General features: G+C 37.3%; 1 protein-coding gene across 3 annotated transcripts in view; it reads right to left on the bottom strand.

Annotated features, from left to right (window-relative positions):
• Positions 1 to 19811, bottom strand: part of RFC1 (replication factor C subunit 1) — a 33537-nt gene that overhangs the window by 13151 nt on the left and 575 nt on the right. Inside the window, exons 2-9 of one of the 3 annotated variants that reach the window (XM_063157409.1) lie at positions 15185 to 15313; positions 14172 to 14247; positions 12954 to 13073; positions 3627 to 3859; positions 2849 to 2923; positions 1010 to 1087; positions 592 to 679; positions 264 to 496 (exon numbers count right to left, since the gene is read on the bottom strand). In XM_063157409.1, coding sequence (XP_063013479.1) covers positions 264 to 496; positions 592 to 679; positions 1010 to 1087; positions 2849 to 2923; positions 3627 to 3859; positions 12954 to 13073; positions 14172 to 14247; positions 15185 to 15313 — 1032 coding nt within the window. The remainder of the gene's footprint in view (positions 1 to 263; positions 497 to 591; positions 680 to 1009; positions 1088 to 2848; positions 2924 to 3626; positions 3860 to 12953; positions 13074 to 14171; positions 14248 to 15184; positions 15314 to 19811) is intronic. The other 2 variants (XM_063157410.1, XM_063157411.1) reach the window with 2 other exon arrangements.

The raw sequence follows: 19811 nt of genomic DNA, 5'->3' as shown, positions 1-19811 counted from the left end.
ATTTTGCAGTGTACCTGCACACCTTAATGGGCATTAGAGAACCTCAGGTCCTTCATCTGTTTAATTTACACTTTGTCAGATAATTTTTTCCACTTAGTTTTACAACTGCTGTAAGGAACTTACAGTCTTACCAGAATTCAAAATCTTAAAAGATGCTCAGGAGATTCAAAGCACCAAGTTACAACAGTGACACCTATAATAAATGAAAACTATTTTCCTGCAAACTCCACCAAGACATCTAAATTAATTTTGATAGCTCCTACCTCAGTCTTCTTGGGAGAAACTTTCTCCTTCTTTGGTGTTGTCTTCTCTTCTTTCCCTGAAGCTGCTTTTCCTCTTGATAGTGAATTTTGAGCACCTCTTTCCTTTTCAGCAATCTCTTCCTTTCTACCATTAGATGACTGTGGGGGTAAACAAGAACCTTTCAACTGTTCAGATTTAGTTTGTGGCTTCGCAGAGTAATTCATGGCTGCACCAGCTGAGTCTGTTGCTTTCACTTGATAGGAGGCAGAGGGAGAAGAGTTCATATACAAAAATGTATCTCATTAATATTATAAATTAGTGCAATGCTTTGCAGTTTCTGTGTCCTACCTCTTTCTGACTGCCTGTACCCTGCTGTTGCATTAGGGCTGCTGTTGATGCTCTGTCCTGTTTGCTCTCCTTCTGTGTTTTTCCGAGCCTAAACAAACACACAATGCCAAAGTCAGGGATGTGTGCCCCAAGCTACCACAGGCACACAGCAACACTCTTCACTTAACTGGGACTAGAACTTAAATACCATCCCTACAGAGGCATCCAGCACACACTCACTGTCTGATTAGGCAGGACACCCTTTACTGAGCAAGGAGAAGCCAGGAGGGAAGTATAAGAAGTGAGTATGCTGCTTCCATGAAAACATTTTCCTGCTGTTTTTAATGCATTTGTATGGAAGTCTCAAAACAAAGGTGTATAAATAAGAACACTCCCAGCAATGCAACTCCTGAAAGTGTAAGTTTAAAAAGAATTCAACCTTTTTCTTCTGTGGTGTTTCATCCAACATGGCCAGAGTTCTAGCAAATTCTTCATCATCATGCAGCTGTCTCTCCAGCTGAAAGGGGAAAAAAAAAAGATTTTTAGGCTAATGCCAATTAAGTTCTAACTCTAGTGTATTTTTACAAAAACTCTTAAGTGAGCACATAGCTAGAAAAAGGGTGTCCTATCAGAGGCAAATAAATTTCTGGAAACTGAAGAATTACTTGTCTCCCCCAGAAAGCAAGACTAGTTAAATCTAGTGAGAAAAATTTACTTGTTGCACTAGAAACATTATTATGCCTGTATAAGCTGCTTTCAAATGAGTTTTTCTTTCATATATATTATTGTTGTGTACCCTTTTATTTTAAATAATAAAAACTTTGAAGGCTGCACCTCACAACAAACAGCCTGCAACAACATGTAACCTGCTGGCTTTATCAAAAGCAGTCCCAAAAGACAAGTAGTAACAATGCCTGTTAAAAATTATAATATCTCCAGAATGAATGCTTTATTTTCATTTACTATTAGCAAAAAATATATATAAAAAAATTCTGTCTGTTTTGGAGGACTTAACTACTGCCCTTAGCCCTGCTCTTAGTGTCAGTTCTATTTACTTTAGGGAAGTAAATATACTTTAACTTTCTATTACTTATACTCATACAAGTGTTTTTCTCTGATGGAAGAACCAGTAAAAACAAACAGTGGACAACATATGTGAGAGTTATTTATTAGTTGTAAAAAAACCTCACCAAAGTCAGTTTGGCTTCATTTTTATTTCACTTAACAACATAAACCTGACATCTGCAATGATAACTGATCCTTTGGTTACCTTTCCTGTGCAATATGGTACCTTGGGGAAAACCTTTTCTATTCATGAATAGTGTTCATTATTGCCAATAAATATTGACCATTGTTTCAACAAGAGAACAACAAAATTACTTTCATAATTGAAATCCAACATGCCATGCTCTAAGAACCCACTGGATGACTTTATAAAACCAGCATGCCACAGGCATTGTTGGTATGTGTCCATACAGTGAAATCTACCTTCCCTGAGTACAGTGAGGAAGGGAAAGGGCAGAGAGCACCCAGTGCAAAGCAGACTGAGGCAGAGACACCCCTGATATAAAGTACTGGGGTGCACACAAACTCTGACTGTTAGGGATAAGATCAGTTCAAATAAAGACATCATCTTATTTTTCCTGAGAGGTTGTTTAACTTTCTAGTAGGGTAAAGCTGGATTCACTCTCTCTCATCCTTACTTTCAGAGGTGCAGATTTGTCTGTACAATCTACTTATTTCAAACAATACTCAATATTACAAATATATGTGGGAAATCAAGTTTTCCCAAAAGCAAGTAAATATGTGTACCTTCCCCTCATAGTAGTACTGATTCAAATAGGAAAGTTTAAGACATGTAAGGGCCATTCACATTTTTCTCAACTATAAGAAAATTTAAAAGACATATAAGACAGATCATGGATAGCAATGACTTTTAATTTTTTACTCCAGAGAATGAAAAAAAAGTAACACCATCAAAACATGAGGAAGCAGAAAGTGAATTCTGTGTGAAAGACAGGATTATTAGAAGCAGATCAGCTGCACAGACAGAGAAAATATATTTTCTCTCTATCCAGACTAAGTGATACATTCTATTTACATAACTGAAATAGTGCCTATAAAAATAACTGTGTGACCAGGCTTGCACATATTGATGAATTTTATTACATTTAGTTATAGCATACCTGAAAAGTCCATCTTAACTTCCTAAGGAAAACCAATTTTAAGTTAAACAAACTGCTCTTGATATAGAGCATTAAATTTGTAGAGCTTTTACCTCTGAATCTTCTTCAAGCTGCAGTTGCCTAGCAATAGCCTCATCATCTAGTGTGCTGTCTCTGCTCTGTGAAGGCTATATTAAAGAAAAAAAGACCAATTACTCAGTTACCCCATTACTGTGTCAATTATAATAATATCATATGTATAGATTCCTTCTGTATGCTTCTAGAAAAGGACTGTGAATGAGACACGCAACATCAATTTCCAGCTCTCTAACCTAAACACTATTAAACAAGGCTATTTTCAAGGGATTTTGTTATTCAAAACAAGACCATGCTACAATATCAGTATCTCAACTCTTTAAACAATGCTGAAAATCTCTCAAGCTATCACAGTTACCCCACTTGAAAAACACATCATAACAGCACTGGGAATTTTTAAGTTCCCCCATACTTTTACTTGGTGCTTTGTTATTCCATGAATATGTGCCCCATAAAGCTTGGGAAAACAACCTTCTCCCTCTCCTGGCCTGCCCTCCACCCTCAAATATAAGCTATCTCTTCCACTCACAACCTCAGAAAACTTAATGGATTTCAAGGAAAGTCACTTGAGAAGGGGCACTAAAGAAAATACTACCTTCAACTTTGTGCTATCTTATGGAAACACTGCTCAAAACTTGTATTTGAGGACTTGACATGCACACACAGATGGACCATGAGAGCTCAACTTCTATGTGAGTGCTCATACTGAGTAACAGGAGGTAGGAGCAGCACTTCAGCATTTCTGAGCTGCAATCAGACACACAAGCAGCCTAAAGGAACCTTACCAGTACTCACCTCTTTCCTTTTACTTGCTACCAGCTTCTTTTCTGAGCGTTGGACACTCCTTGTCCCAAAGAAATCAAGTGCAGAGGTGGGAGTTTGTTTCACTGGAGAGAGGGGCTTACTTTTAGCTTGTGGTTTTACCTCCTCTTTTTTCACACTATTTGTTCCTGGACAACCAACCCCTGACGTCCCGTTCTCCTTCGGTTTCAGGGAAATTCTTTTATTGGCAAAATCATCATCTTCATCTAAACACAAAGAGAATTCCATTACTTCTGGTACACAGAACTCAAGTTCTAATAACAGAACTGCCAAGAGAACTATTTTGGCACATTACATCACCTCAAATCCTAAAAAAATGCTACAGGCATTCAGAAGTTTTCTGAAAAAAAGGCCGAGTTGCACAACACATAGCATTTAACACCTTGAATAGCATAACTCGAGTCTGAACAGATTCAGTACTGAAATAACAACACAACATTGTTACTTGTGCTCACACATTCCCTCTCAATTAGACAAGTTCACAAGAAATGCCTTCCCTTCTTAATTGAGGAAAATAAACTGAAGATCTAGATTAATGAAATTTGAACTCCCTCCTTAATTAATGTCAAATTGTACAGTACAACTCTTCCTTCACATTTTATGTGATGCACAAAGGCACATTTATTTTATTACTTTATAGTACTCATCAACAAAGCAGCTAACATAGGATTTGTAGACATGTATTCTCAAAAATCAATCTTACGTTACAAACCAAGGAAAAATATCAGAACATTTTCTGTACCAAAAAAAGGAAAAAGGGATTCTTGAGTAAGCTTCCTAGTTACTGTTTAAGTATTGCTCATAGTTTATGAATATTTTAGCAAAAACATTTCAATGCCATTTTTTCACTTTTTCCAATTAAGAAAAAGTGAATTTCTCTACATCTCTGCACTTAAACACACCTCCTTCCAGTACAGTCAAAACCAACTAAAAGAAAAGCAACAATTTCACAGAACACAGAAATCAGACAAGGTCATCAAGACAAAAATGGATTTTTCAGTTTGAAAGGAGGAGGAAAAGTGGCATACACAGTCTTACTGAGAATTAGCCCATAGACCACTGAGCAAAATTTTAATCTCTCCTTTCCAGACTCTTCTCTAATAATCAAGACATGGTCTGCCCAGCAATGAAAAATAAAGAGGGTTTGGTGGCTGTTCATTAATTCTGAACCCAAACTTTTCATCCAATCAATCAATCAATCAACAAAAAATGAATACCAAGTACTTCAAAGAGTTTTATGTCATGTTGTGAAGTCTTACTGACAGTTCTACAAATGAAACCCTCTCACTGAGGCATACAAAACCCCCACATATTTCACTGCCACATGATTAGATTAATACAACAGCACAGAAGACAAACATCCCTGGACAAACTTCTACAAATGGTAAAAGCATCATCTGTGTGAATTCTTCTATAAACTCAAAGTGAGCAAATACACTGAAAGAAAATGCCCAAACTTAATACTAGACACTATAAAAGCGGCAGAAAGACTTGAGAGGAACAGAAACAGAGGCAGTTTTATTTGCATGCCTCTAACTGAAGTCTAGTTTTACTTTTCTCAAAATAGAGATGCTTTAGACACTCACCTCAACATATCATAAACACAGATTGTTCTAAACATCCTCATTTCAACAGAACTTGAATTGACAGCATTATCACAAAAACGTGCTCATTTTCCAGCAACACCTAATTTAAGTCCCCACATATTTTTTCGTACAAAAATTTGTTTTCTTACCACTTCCCTACTTGTCATCTCTTGTTTTTGTTTATATCTATCCCTAGTCTGTCACCTCTTATTTTTGATGTATTCTAGGCAAAGATGGAGGGAAACAATTGCTTTTTGTTTCACCTGTTCTCAACAGATGGCAGTGTTTTGGAGTGTTTCAGGCATCAGCCAGAACTTGCTGCCACTGAGCACTTACTAGGCAGCCTATAATGAGAACCAAGCAGGATTACACCTATTGCTGGGAGAGCTAGTTCAGAAAGGGAAAAAACTAACACAAAGATGCATCTCTAGAATGCCTAAAGACAAACATTTATCCAAGAGAAAGTGGCATTTCAGCCAAGTCAATTCACAAAGCATTATATGGAAGAGAAAATTCAATCCCAGGCCCTCAGGTGACAGCAGCAGGTTTTACACAAAGCTAAAAGCTTTACTATTCTCAACACAATTTACTTTCCCAATGCAGCAGTAAATGTCCTGCTGCCATTTAGCTCAATTTAACAAACTGTGACTATTCAGGGAGATTTGGACACTAGATGCTGTAGACTCCTGATATACAATAGTTTCAAGTCTGAATAGGAGATTACTTATTTCAAACAACTTCAAGAATATTTCTGGTTCTTTCAAATTTTTCAGTTTAACAAAAAAAAAACATTTGCAGGAGTAAAATATACTGTTACTGTAAATCAGCAGTTAACATAGAAGTAATTACATTTATTTGTCTTAAGATTACACAAATCCTACTCTGACCCCCAGCTCCCAGCTTTTCTTAAACTAAGGACTGCTCAATGCTAAAAAAGAACTTTTACTTATCATTACTGTTATCAGAGGATCTGTGTGCAATATTGATTTTTTTCATTATTCCCTTATAACCATAAATAGCAATAAAAACCAACAGGATATTGCTTTCTCTTAAGTAGAAAGAAGTAGAGTAAATACAATTAGATTTTAATTTAAAAAATTATGCACTCAAGTCATTTAGGAAGATAGCACTACATATTATCAATAGTTAGAACTTGGCTTTAATTATGTTGTTCCAAGAAATGACAGGATTAGAAGCATTTATTGACTGCAAGCAGTGGCTGAAGACAGACAAGAGACTCACTTATGAACAAACACTGATAAATAAAAATAAAGAAAAATGAGAATGAGAACATAGAAGTTGTCATTAGGAAACTAAACCAGCCTGATTCTATTAAAAGTGGGTTTCAAAAGAGGCTTTAGGGGACTGACACTCAGGCTACATTTTCATCCCAGGTTCAGGAAATCCATGAGCACATCACAAATTCACCTGATCTCCAGGCACTCCCCTTAGTTCAGGTACTGATAAACACCAACTTCTTTAGCAAAACCTCAACACTGTTCCTCAAAACAAACTGCTCCCACACACCTGCTGCCACAGAAGTGAACAGCAAAGTTAATCAGCTGCACACTTCCAGTCTCCTTATAAGCATGAAGGCAACTTGATTTACAGCTCTGGAAGTGCCAAGACAGTGGTGATACTATGGCTGCTGCACTAATCAGGTCAATGGTGCTCAACACATGACCTGTAAAAGGAAAAAGATGTCTTCTTATTTATAAGAAGCAAGACAATAATTTGTGGAAAATACAAATGAAAATTTGGGTTTTAACTTGCAAAAATTGTAGATTAATTGCATTCTTATAGCAACTGCTGGGCAAACCTCAAGACAGCCTTACATGGGAGAATGGACTTCACTGAGAAACAGGAATCAATTTCAGCATCAACTAGATGACTTTTCTGTTGTAAAACCTTTCTAGAGCAGAACACAACTATTCCAAGGACAGTATTTCCTGTTTACATTGATCCATTTTTGTGTGCTATGAATGAAAAATGAAATAAAAATTAAAAAATAGCCTGAACATACATTATTTTTTCCCAGCAGCTCAGAACTACAAACACAAGTAAAGACCATATATTCTAGTTGAGGCTTCTGGAAATCAAGTACATGCAGCAAAGGGCAAGCTAATCATGTGATCAATGGAACACACAGGCAGTGACCATCAGGAGATTGCTTTTAATTATTTTGTACACAAACACTACACATGAAGCTGGGATCTGTTATGCCAGGCAATGCAGGAGGACAAACTTCCCTAGCAACAAACAACCACCATCCTGGGGGTTTTAAGAGCTATTCCATGACGTTAAAGCACAGCTGGCTTTCATTTCATACACTGTTCCAGCAGCAGCACAATTATGTTAATAACCCAATGCCAGCAGGTCACTTGTATTCCTCTTTCCTACCCTCATCCTTTTTTAAAAGAGTTTCACCTGCTGATTACTGAACAACACCTGTGGTTGTTCCCTAACTGAGCCTGATAAAAATTATCTCAGCTGTTTTAAAAATAAATTCAGATCCTTTTAAAAGGCTTGGGTACAGGAATGACCTCAGCCAATCTAAAAAGGGAGCACTCTATTGCACAGAGGGACAATGGCAACAAGCAGCATAGGACAAGCCCCAAGAACAATGTATTTTATTAATTTATTATTTCTGTACTGTTGAGTTGCTCATCACTAGAAAATGTAATTTCCTGGTTCCTATTCTACCTAGGATACAAAACATTTGAGGCAGGGACAGCCTGTTGCTATGATGTCATAAAACCAACTCCAAATATAGGCAGGGCATGTACAGAGCATACCTAGTTTCTACTTATTATTAGGTATGTTGAATGGCATTTGTAGACTACTACATACTACTACATAAGGATTTCTGTATAGAGCTAAAGGACTACATCCTAAAATCATTACATCTATGTTACTTGTAAAAAATTATAATACTCTGGACATTTTTCAGTTTCAGTGACACCTCTTCTGCACAAGTACTTAAACAGTTCCTGTGCTACAGGACCTGCCATCTCCAGCAACAGGCATTGCAGTCTAAGCTAAATGGAGGGTGCAGAAAATAAAGTTTGTCCACAGCCCTGGTATTGACTTTATTTACTTTACCTATGCATGGGTCAGCAGCCAACACTCCCAACACTTGCAGGATTGAGTTTTGTACTTATCTTTTGCCTAAAGTAACTCTTTAAGAAGGTTACCTTTAAGATAACCACTTCTCAAAAAAGCCAGCAAGTCTATTCCAACTCCACCCTTGCAACTCCTTCCAAAGAACAGATGCTATATGTGATTAGCAAAGTGCATTTTTTCTTTCTCCTCATTTAAAAAAGCTAGTAGTTGCAACCTACATTTAAAAACCTAGATATTATGTCATTAAGTCATGTTAGATTTTTCATGCCATTTCTCAAAAAGCTAACTGATTTTAGATGTACTACAAACATGCACTTTAAACCACAATTGTTAGCATTTGGCCTATATTGACATGTCAAGGTTCTGTGCTGTTATAAAAATATAAACCTTACATGAATCATTTCACCTTTACACTCCTGAAACAAATTTACCTTTGGATTTTTCAGTTACAGACTTAGAAAGTTGCCTCTGCTTTATTTTTCACTTTGAGATAAAAAGGTTTAGGGATACAACACTGAAATGCAATTAACTACCATGAGTTAGACACTTGAGTGCCAAACTACACAGCCTTTGATATCCTTGGTGCAACACATACCAAATAAAATTGTTAGTCAAGTCTATATGCTTAGTTTGGGACCACTAAAATACATAAGAAGGCTGAATATATTTAAACCAAAGTAAATTATCTTAATCTGCAAACCCATCAATTATAACAACTCCTTCCAAATGAAACACTTGCACTTGGCAAAAAGCAGCTCTGTGTGTAACCTCAGCAAGTAATTACAAGGGATCAGTCCACTAACTCATTCCAGCTTATTATTATTGAAACTTTTATTATTGAGCAAGTTACTTTCCTACAACAGCAGTTCACAAAAGCAGATCTGAATCCCACCATGCAATGAAATTTCCTGCTCTGTTCTTAATTGCCTGAAGTCACCTGTGTGACAGGAATATTCAGCAATGCCATGTGAATCATTACAGAATGGGAAAAAAGGTAACTTTGAGTAATCCAGTCAAGTATAAATGTGCTAATTTTTTCCAGCTGCAGCTCAGGCAGCTCAGCTTACTGAGCCTCTCAGGACACTGTGCTCTGTTTGCAAACAAAATCCATCAGCATAGAAAAAAAATCCAAACATAAATCCTCTTTTTATATTTTGAACTAATCCAAGAGATTAACCAGTTAAAACCAGTTACTCTGGCAGCTCAATAAGGAGATCTGAAAGGGAGAAAGAAGGCCTCCAACATGGAGAATAGGAATAGGCAGAGGAAAACGGCAACATCTTGAGCTAACACAGCTACAGCTTAAAGACCTGCTACAGAGACTAAACTAAAATTAATTTTTTTTCATGTTTGAAATACAGGCTGACAAGTAATTTTAATACCTTCTGATACATGAATCCTTTTTTTAGTCAGAATAACATTTATTTCTCAGTATTGCTGTTATCCTAGTTTCTGTAGAAAGAAAAAAAGACCACTTCTATAAGAGTAAGATTATAATATTTCATGCACACCCCTGGTTTACAGCTACTCTCCTATTCAGGGAGTTAACTACTATCATACACTCACTATGTTCATACAACACTCAACTCTTAAGAGTTTGAGTACAAGAGCACATTTACCATTGCATGGCCCTTACTGCAGGTATTCTCAAACTTAACCAAATCAACTTTAAACAGGCTCACTCCTCAGTAACTTCTGCATTCTCCTCCACAACACCCATCCCTGCCTCTTCACAGGATTTCTGCCAGAACCCACTCTCATTCCTCAAATGCATTTCAAAACTCCCTAAAGGTTTAGCTACAGCTTCTCAACTGACCTTCCACGAAACACTTCAGGGCAAAGTTGGTACCCACAGTACTATTTATCTCCTCCTCACATTTTCACTCAAGTATAGCATCTTCCATAAATAAGTATTGCCCAGGAAGTGCCAGTGACAACATTTTATTTCCCTATGAAATATTTCAGTGAAAGACATGCTTATTCACTGACAACCTGCTGCTCATTTGAACCTGTGCTTGGATGTAGGGACTATTTTTTTGCCCACCAGTATTAGCACTTAATTAATTTTTTGTCTGAGGTTGTTTGGGTTTGCTTTGTTGTTTGTTTCTCTATCCCCAATATTCTCTACATTAAAAGTGTCTGTATTATCAAGGACCTTCACAAGCTATTCTTTTTGTCTTGTCTTCTAAGCTCTAAAGAAACCATTTTCCAGTAACCTGCAGACCTCCCCAGTTCCTACCTAATCATTTTTTCTACCTTTATAAATAATTCTGCCTGCCACTACTATAAGGTTTTTCTATTTTTAAAAATATTCAAGCAATCAAGGCAATTGCTACACATACACGACTGCCTCTACACAATGTCTATGAAAGGTAAGAATTCACTTCAAGCAAGGTCAAAATTCTTGCTGAATAACCACCTATGATGAAACCAGAGGAGGTTCAACAAACCACACTAACAGGTCACCTACAAAGCTCAAGGTTCCACACTTCATTAAACAGTGCAAGTACTATTTTAACAAGTACAATGAACACTTGGATTTGTCCCAATTCCCTAAGACTGTACTGCTAATAAAAGTCTTTTTTTGCCCCTTGTTACTGTGCAGAATAACTTAGTTTTATCATTGACCATCATTAAACTACATATTTATTTAGAGTAAATGTATCAATAAAAACAAAGAGCAACTATTCTTGTTTTGTTTTTTTGCCTTTTAAAAAAATTAACTTGCTCACAAGCCAATAAGAAAAGCAACACAATAATCCACATCAGTCTACTTTTATACAAACCAAAAGGTTCATTTTCCCAAACACTTCTGGAGAAAGCTGGATACCACAGAGATATATAGATCAGCTGAAAAGAAATTCCAGCAATAAGAGGAAGAAAGTTTCAAATTAAATTGAAAAATAGGTTGAGGCAATTAACTATCAAACTTCTATTGCCTTCTTGATGCCAAAAGGCTCTTTAATACACTGCCATAGGCAAAGCCCTTGAGAAAGAGATTCTGACTTTTGAGTGAGTCCAAGCAGCATATTCTTGATATTAAGTTTTCAGTTCTATAACAGTAAAAAAAAAAGAAAAGAACAAACATCTATAAATTTTGTTATGACCTTTTCTATCTATATGTCTATATTCCTATTCCTGTAAAACACATTTATCTCAAGCCAACTGCTGTATCAATACCACTTCAATGCACTCAGCTTGACAGTTCCATCAAGCTGAAGAAACCATTTATAGAAATTATAAGTAAACAAAATTCAAGCATTACATCTCAAGGTTATAAAGGCATTGTTTTAGAATACACTGTTAAATCAAACCTGTGTGTACTTCAGACTCTTTTGATAAGAGTAACCTTGAGCCCAAGGTTTTCAGGGATTTCACTAATAACCTTGACTACTGTTCCCATGGTATCCCTGTGCAGAAAAATTTGATTACACCACTTGGAATTGCATAATAAACCTAAAGATATGTTGCTTATCCCCCAGGAATTTGATCATTTACCTACTCTGGGATAAATGCTTTTAAAGATCCTTTTAATTAGGAAAGAATAGTGTGAAAAACTGTTAAAGGAAACAAAGCTTTGAGTAAAAGGATAAATAAGACAAATAAAACATTCATGTTATTTTGGAAAATTGAGCTAATTTGATGTGGCACAGCAGTATGTTCAGGTCAACTACCAGGGGCAAGCAGAATAAGCTCAATGTATCTATCTTAGAGACATAAAAGACCCCAAGGAGGAAGAAAGGTGTAGAAAAAAACAGCTGAGCCACACTTCTAATGCAATACTGCAGCAAACAATCCCTTTTTGTTTTAAAAATGCATGGTATTTTTATAGGGAGGCAATGTTTATGTTCAGCAATAAACTTACAAAAAAAAAATACTACCATACCTAAGGACAGGGTCCACTCTTCCAAAATAAGTACAATAAAACTCAAAGAGGGATTACAGAAGCCCTACTGAAATTCTATTATTTAAAAACCATGTTTTATCAAAACAGATTTGGATTCAAGTCTGTTAATTCAATCACAGTTTCTTCAGGAATTACTGAGGCTAGTAAACAACTCTACTCCAGAGACAAATACAGAAGGAACAAGACAGAAGGTACAGCTTCAGACAACCACTGCAGCAACTGACAAAATAAATGTTTGTGAGAGGTGAAAGATCTTTTTAGTGACCAACATGTCACACAGAGATTAGACATGGAAGGTTATACACCAGGTAAAATAAAAATCCCTGCAGCCAGCAGTCATTTCAAAGGATGCTGGTGAGCAGCTAAACTATATTATAGGTACTTAACTTCCTCCCCCAAATCTACTGAATTCTCTAAAGCAAGCAAGCATTACCTCATTAAACCATATGCCTATTTAAATCAACCTAAGCCACTACTCACCATCACCTCACTTTTCACCCTGCTCCTGACTTTATAGTACTTGAGGCTAAACTTCTGAAGTGTTTTTGGTTAACTTGTTTGAGGAGAATGTAATTTGTCCTCCTCAATATTAGGTTTATGGTCACATTTGAGTTTCTCAAACCATCCATCCCACTATAACATAACCCACCCACTACACATATAATGATACATTTCTTCCATTACCTGTCTCTGAAATATAAACAACAGGATCCCGCTTTAGAACTTTACCAGGTTTTGAAGCAGCTGCTTTTTTCTCAGGTGACTTCTTAGATTTTTTCACTGACTGCACCTCCTCTTCTGAATCTGCATTTTGACCACAACATAAATGTAGATTTCCTCCACATACACACAGGCTTTAAGTAACAGATCACATAACAGTCAACATGTGTTCCCATACATTCAAGTGAGTGAGAGAAAGACTCCACATTCCTACCATATGGCACAGCTTTCCTTTCCATCCACCATATAAACGACTAAATGAAAATCTGGTCAGAACTCAGTCTTGACAGTGTTTTTTGTTTACATATCAACAAATACTTTGCTTCTTATTTCAGTAACTGCTATATCTGTACAGCAACCTTTCTGAAATTGAATGCAACCTTCAAAAATACCACAGCAATTTACTTCAAAAAACCAAACACCCAAAATGAAACAAAACAAACGAAAAAAATTTTAAAACAATCCCAACATTAAACCCACAAAAAATACACTATTATGCGGATGTGTTACAGTAGATGGAAACCTATTCCAAAAACTAACAACAACAGCAGAAGACAAAAAACTACAGAGGTGGTACTCTGATTTTTTCAGGAGAACACTGGTGAACTGCCACTCATATCACCAAGCATTCTGCATATCCTAAAAGCTGTGGAGATGACAGATTTATACTACTGTGGATTATGGATCCCAGCATCCACATGAATAAACAGGAGAAACTGAAAAAGCAGAGACAACCTAACAAGTGTTAGAGGGCTAACCTTCAGAGTCTCTTTCCATGATAAACACAAATATATTGTAATTATATCTAAAAACAGTGATTATAGTCAATTGACTTGCATACTGGCACCCTGTACAAAACAAACCAAACAAAACCACCATCAACACCACCACCAAAAACCCCCAACAAAAAACAGTTTTCCCTTTTGAAGAGCTTAGAGCACTGTTCCTCTTTTTCTGTCCTACTACTAAAGGATTAGAACTTGCCAAATCTCCAAACAATATCAGTACTTCAGAGGTAGCAGCAATATATTAATTTTGTACTCCTACTACTCCTCACTGCTGAACAGGAACTGTTTATAAACCCAACCCACTAAAACTTTCAGATGTACAATTTACCTAATCAACCTTGCATGCTGATGCAAGAAACACAAAGGAATATTCAGAAACAACTGTGAACACTACCTGAATCATAGATTATTCTTCTCTTCTTTTTCGTCCGCTTCTGTTTGGAATCATCTTCACTGGGTGAACTATTCACCTAAGTGTAACAGTTCATTAGTTCAACCATTAAACAGATCCTCTCAGCTTTTAGTCAGTCATACATTCAAATCTGTGAGCTTCAAACAAATTCTAACAGAAAGTATTTGTTTCCCAGTATCACATTTAGAAATGGTCTTGTGCTAACTCCTGCCTTGGAGGGGAAAGATGCAGCACAGAGAAAATAAGGAAGAATTTTCACATTGAAATTACATAGTCAGAATACTTATTTAAGTAGTATCTCACTACTAAACTGTTGTGTTTCACATTACACATTCCATCTTATTGGAAATGTTTCTACTCTTTAAGTGATTTTTAAACTAGCTTTAGCCATTGCTCTTTTTTATACAGCTCAGAAGATTAACATGTAAAGTAGTCTGAAACCAGAACCCAATTTAGTTTTAATTTGTCATTTTAAAGAATTTGGTCTTTGCAGTAGGTTTAGGGAAGTGATCCCAACAAAGACAGTGTTCATGTTTCCTGCACAGGTGTTACAAAAACTGGTCAGCAGGCACCACACAACAGACTTTCACCTCATTTGTAAGCATGTCACATTTATGATATGCTTACATCTACTGGGCACAAACCTTGGGTTTATTAGACTACATTAGCAAACCTACTCAGAGAGCTGTGGCCAATAGGCAGAATAACTTCAAATATATCAGACTGCTCTTACACAAGCACTTAACTGTAGCAACTTCTACCTACCTTTGTCCTACAAACCAAATTTTTTAAATCAGCAATTTTCTTCACCACCTAAAAAGTTTTACTGCTAGAAGTTAAAATTAAGTGTCAGTTTCCTCCCGTGTCTGTAAAAATTAACATAGTCTGTTATTTTAGTATATGAGAAGAACCATGCCTTTAAAAAATGTTAGATACGCAAATAATCCAGCATCAGTGAAAGCAAGTACTTCATAAACGTGAAAAGCAAAACTAACCTTTGTCTCCTTTTCCCTTTTCTTCCCACCTGAGGGTCCTTCACCATTTCTAATTTTTTCACTCCTTTTCACAGTCTCACACTCTTGTCGCTTTCCAGGAGGTATAACACCAAAGAATTTCCGGATATCCTAAAAGGGAAAGAGATTTATGAACTTTTAAATACAGACAGCTCTTCACACTACATAATGGCAATGTACTGAAGGTCACCACCTCAGCAGCTCCATTACATTTACTGATTTTGAAATTTTGTTTACAGTTCAGCTAAGAAAGGCCAGATAGTTAAAAGTAGCTACTCAGACACCCACACCTCTTGACTCCAATCTTTGAATCATGAAAAAAATTTATTTCTTCCTTAGTTGGGATTTCCACCAATACAAACTGCAAGACAAAGTTCCAGCAGCAATGAAATACAATGACTTAAGACAGATGTATAATTACAATTTTTTTCTGATTAATTATCATAAACCTAAACCAAACTCCTTCTGTAGTTAAAATTATTAACACAGCTATGAAGTAGTGTCCCATGTGGAAAGAAAGGACCAGGAGCTTGAAACAGTGAAGTAATGGCACATACTGCATTCTCCACCTTCTCATAAATTTTTAAGACAGTAACTTACATGTCACTACAAAACTAGCCAGCAAGACACTTTTTAAATTTAAATAAAGAAAAATAACACCAAGATCTATTTTGTTACCTTATTGTAGTACCTGACCACAATACAGCCATAACAAGCTTTCTAAGCATGTAAAATCAGCAGCTGCAGCCTAAATTTTAGAAAATCAATATTGTACACACAAAAACCCCACCTGACTACTCATTTAAAAAAATCTAGCAATCCAGTTTTATTAAAAGAACTTGAGGAAAGAGGTACCTGGTTGGTATCACCACCTCCAGGGTTAGCAGCCATTTTAGAGCAAGGCAGTACCTCCTGTGGCCTAAATCCCAGCCAGCAGGTAAAGGCTGGGGCTCAGGACTCCCCTGGACACAGCTGGGAGCTATTCCCCACCATGGGCTCAGCTGGCACTCCCTCACCATCACAGGGAACCACAAGTCAAGTACTGGCCTCAAGTCTGATTGATAATAAGGGGTCTTTGAGGTGCTTCTTCTAACAGTCAACCCCTGTCAGTTTGGATTTAGGGCTTAAAATCAATGGAACACATTATTTGAAAGCATAAACAAAAGTTGGGACATGTATAGATTCGTTCAGTGCACTTAAAACAATTTTCTAGAATTGGAAATGTTGTTTCCTGTAAAAATTTAGGCTCTTTGTTTTAACTGCATATATTAATACGGATTAAACAAATGGTAGATTGAAAATCATTCTTCCTCAACGTGACTTCACACTTTTCTGTCCATGGAATTCATGCCTTGAAGCACAGATTTTCAACACTCTACTATTTTACATATATTCCTACAATGTAAATGCAGTACTATACAACCTCTGAAATTTTGACAGCCAATACCTATAGCTAAGAGGTCTGAAGAGAGCATTTATTTAAAGTCTCCAAGCAGATATTTGGACTTAATTACTCAATTATACTCATTATTACTGACTTCCTTTTAGGCTCAAGGTAACATAGGCAAAAGAAAAACAAGAATCATTAGATCTTTTATGTAGTAAAATAATTTAAATGCTTTATACAACATTGCAAAATAAAGTGACTTTAAAGTTCTCTTTTTTTAATAGTTGTTACTTTAAATCTTTAAATGCCTTACTTTAAAATATTTGAGAATTTTAGATCAAGGTTCTATTCATTCTACTGTTTTCACTAAAAACTATTAACTAAGTGAAGTGCTCTGCAAGTCTACCTTGCTCTGCCAACCTCTGTGCTACCTGGAAATTGTTGAGAGGGAACATGGATATATCCCAAAATTACAGTCATCAAGCTTGTACACCTTGTAAGTGGTAGCATGAATATGTATTACATTGGCTAGCCCAGCTAAATACCACACATGTCTGCTTTAATTAATTTCTAAAGCTTTTCAGCAGGCTTCTCCAAAGGCTACTTAGCAAATTTATTAATCACTGTGCTTCCTCTAACTTGATCTTGAGTTTGGATTCCAGTTCTGGAATCAGTTTTAAAGTGTAGGTAATTCTGGCAGAAGCTTTCCAGAACCTTTTGGCGTTTTGAGAACAGGCAATACTATTAGAATTCTTTAAGATTTAGACAAGTTTTATGAAATGCAAACTTAAAATACACAGCCCTAAGCTACAAAGGAAGATTGACATCTATGCACAGGCTTCTTCAATATTCTGCTATAAATTCACCAATTTCCTTCAGCTATCCTGCTCCTCAGAGGAAAAGGTACCCTTGCTGACATAACAGTGAACAGAGAACTGCTTGGGAGAAAAGTATGCCCCAGGGCAACAACAAAGCTACCTTCCAGTGAAGCTTTTAGCCAGGAATCATGAAACAGATTTTTCATGCTTTTTATAAAGGCGTGCCAGATAAATTATTAATTCACTGCATAACTAATTGCAGAAACCAAGCCAACTAAGTATCTATCATACCAGCTTAGATCCTAGATGGGACCACTTTCCTCCCTCCTGGGCTTATCTATTTATCATACTCTGACTGACCTTCCTCTTCGTATATTATGCCATCCATACATATATAGGGCCACCAGCTGGAAAATCTCTATGTTCATATTTACCTATGCTTGTTGCAACAAGGAAAGGCTGCAGCTATCAAGTTTCCTCCCAGGAGATGCCCCCAAAACCCACAGCAATGTGTCCTGTGTATCCTGGAGATGCTCACCAGCATGGCTGTTCCCTTGCCCAAAAGGCTAAAATTAAAATAGGCTAAAATTTAGGTGTGGCTGCCCAGGGCTGCTTCAGCACAGCACCAGCAAGGAAGAACTGTGAGCAGTTTCACCTAGGTAGGAGCTGTAACTAAGAATTCTGATCACTCTCACTCAGGGCACTGGTGAGTTATGCCTGGCATCTGAAAGGCCTAAAAAGCTGCTCAGCTCTCCTAGAGCTGTATGGCTGTGCCATCCAGCCCTTGCCTGTTCTGCCCACTGCTGCAAATCCTCCATCTTACACTGTAAAAGAACACCACAGTAATTAATCATGCCAGGCTGCAAGTTCTCTTTTGGGAGATTTGTATCTGTCTCTTTTACTGGGGAGAGAAACACAAACAGAAACTGAAACCCATTTGTTAGGTAGGACAAAGACTGGCAACTCCAGGAGTGCTTTACAAGACTAGTCTTTAGTAAGGCAGATTATTTTCCAAAGTAACATCATATAATCCAGTCTGCACCTCAAACTACAAGATAGAAAACTGAACTTCACCAACCTAGCTCAATGACTGCAGTAGAAAGTAATGCACCTTACTTCAGGTACTCTGTGTCTCAATGAGGGCCTTACATCAAAACAATCACATTTCTTTCCAGTCTGCCTATTTCAGTGCAAGTTTTGCTCACATACCAGCTCTGACACTTGGTGCTTCCAGAAAAACTGCATTGACTAAAATCAGATTTATATTATCACTTCAGTGAATCCAGTAACACCTGCTTGGGTAACTACACTTAATGAACAGTTACTGAGTGTGCTAACAGCAGCAGTTTTACAAGCAGTATCACAGCTGTAAGTGATGCTCCAGCTCCAGCCAGGAGCATCCCTCTCAGAAGGGGAAACTCAAGAAACCCCTGCTCCTGGGCACTCATTCCCTCAGGTGTACTGCTGTAGCTGGCTGCTTGGGAACTGGGTCATGGCCACTAATCTGGGCAAAAAAATAAATCCCTTCTAATGCAAATCAGTTTGTTGTGTAACTCTGCACAGATCAGTTCGGCACAGCTGAGAATATGCTGCAGAATCAAGCTAACGGGGGCTACCCACAACTGCAGCAGAGATGGCTGAGCAGCCGCTTCAGCACTGAAAAAGAAATGGGATGAGGCAACTTTTATACTCCCAAAAACCATGGTTGCCTTCGTCCCTTCTAGGACAGGCCCAGACACTGTGAGATGTGTGATGTTCAGAAGATGACAGAGAGGGAGAAGGCCTTTGTCCTGGCAAGGTGGGAAAGGAGGAAGCAAGCCTTCCAAGAAGATCAGTTTTCTAACAAGGTGATAGCAGGGACATAGGAGAGGCAGATCTCTTCCAAGAATTTGAAGTCATCAGCCAGCCCATAACAAACCATGAAAATATCACAGTTTAATAGTGTCAGGAGTCTTAGTGCTGGCAGATCTCTGTCAGTACAGCAGAAGACTCAGACTGTACCACTCACCATTGCAGAGCACCAGGTGTAAGCTATAAACAAGCCTAAACTCTTTGGGGAGTCCAAAACTAGAGTTGCACCTTAACTTGCAAAATGACATCTGTAGTTAAGCCAGTAAAAGATGTCTCAGCCACAGAGACTCCATCAGAATGAAAGCAAACTTATTTGAGCTAGAAATAAAAAGGCGATACCATCTTATGGTGACTGCATAGGTGAGCGGCACTTTGGAAAGCACAGGAACGCCTATATGTTCATGCTTAAAATCTCTTTACATCCTGCTGAGGGTTGCATCGTTATCGATAAACACTTGTTTACTTCCAGATTTTCAAGCTCTTTTTCCCCCCTCTTTTTTCTGCAAGTACCGTGCACCCTCCAGCTCGTCATCAGCAACGCCTCACGTGTGCT

This window comes from Melospiza melodia, chromosome 5, assembly GCF_035770615.1.
Source record: "Melospiza melodia melodia isolate bMelMel2 chromosome 5, bMelMel2.pri, whole genome shotgun sequence".
NCBI lineage: Eukaryota > Metazoa > Chordata > Aves > Passeriformes > Passerellidae > Melospiza > Melospiza melodia.
Note: the sequence above shows the minus strand (reverse complement) of the source record. Positions and strands in the feature narration are given on the sequence as shown.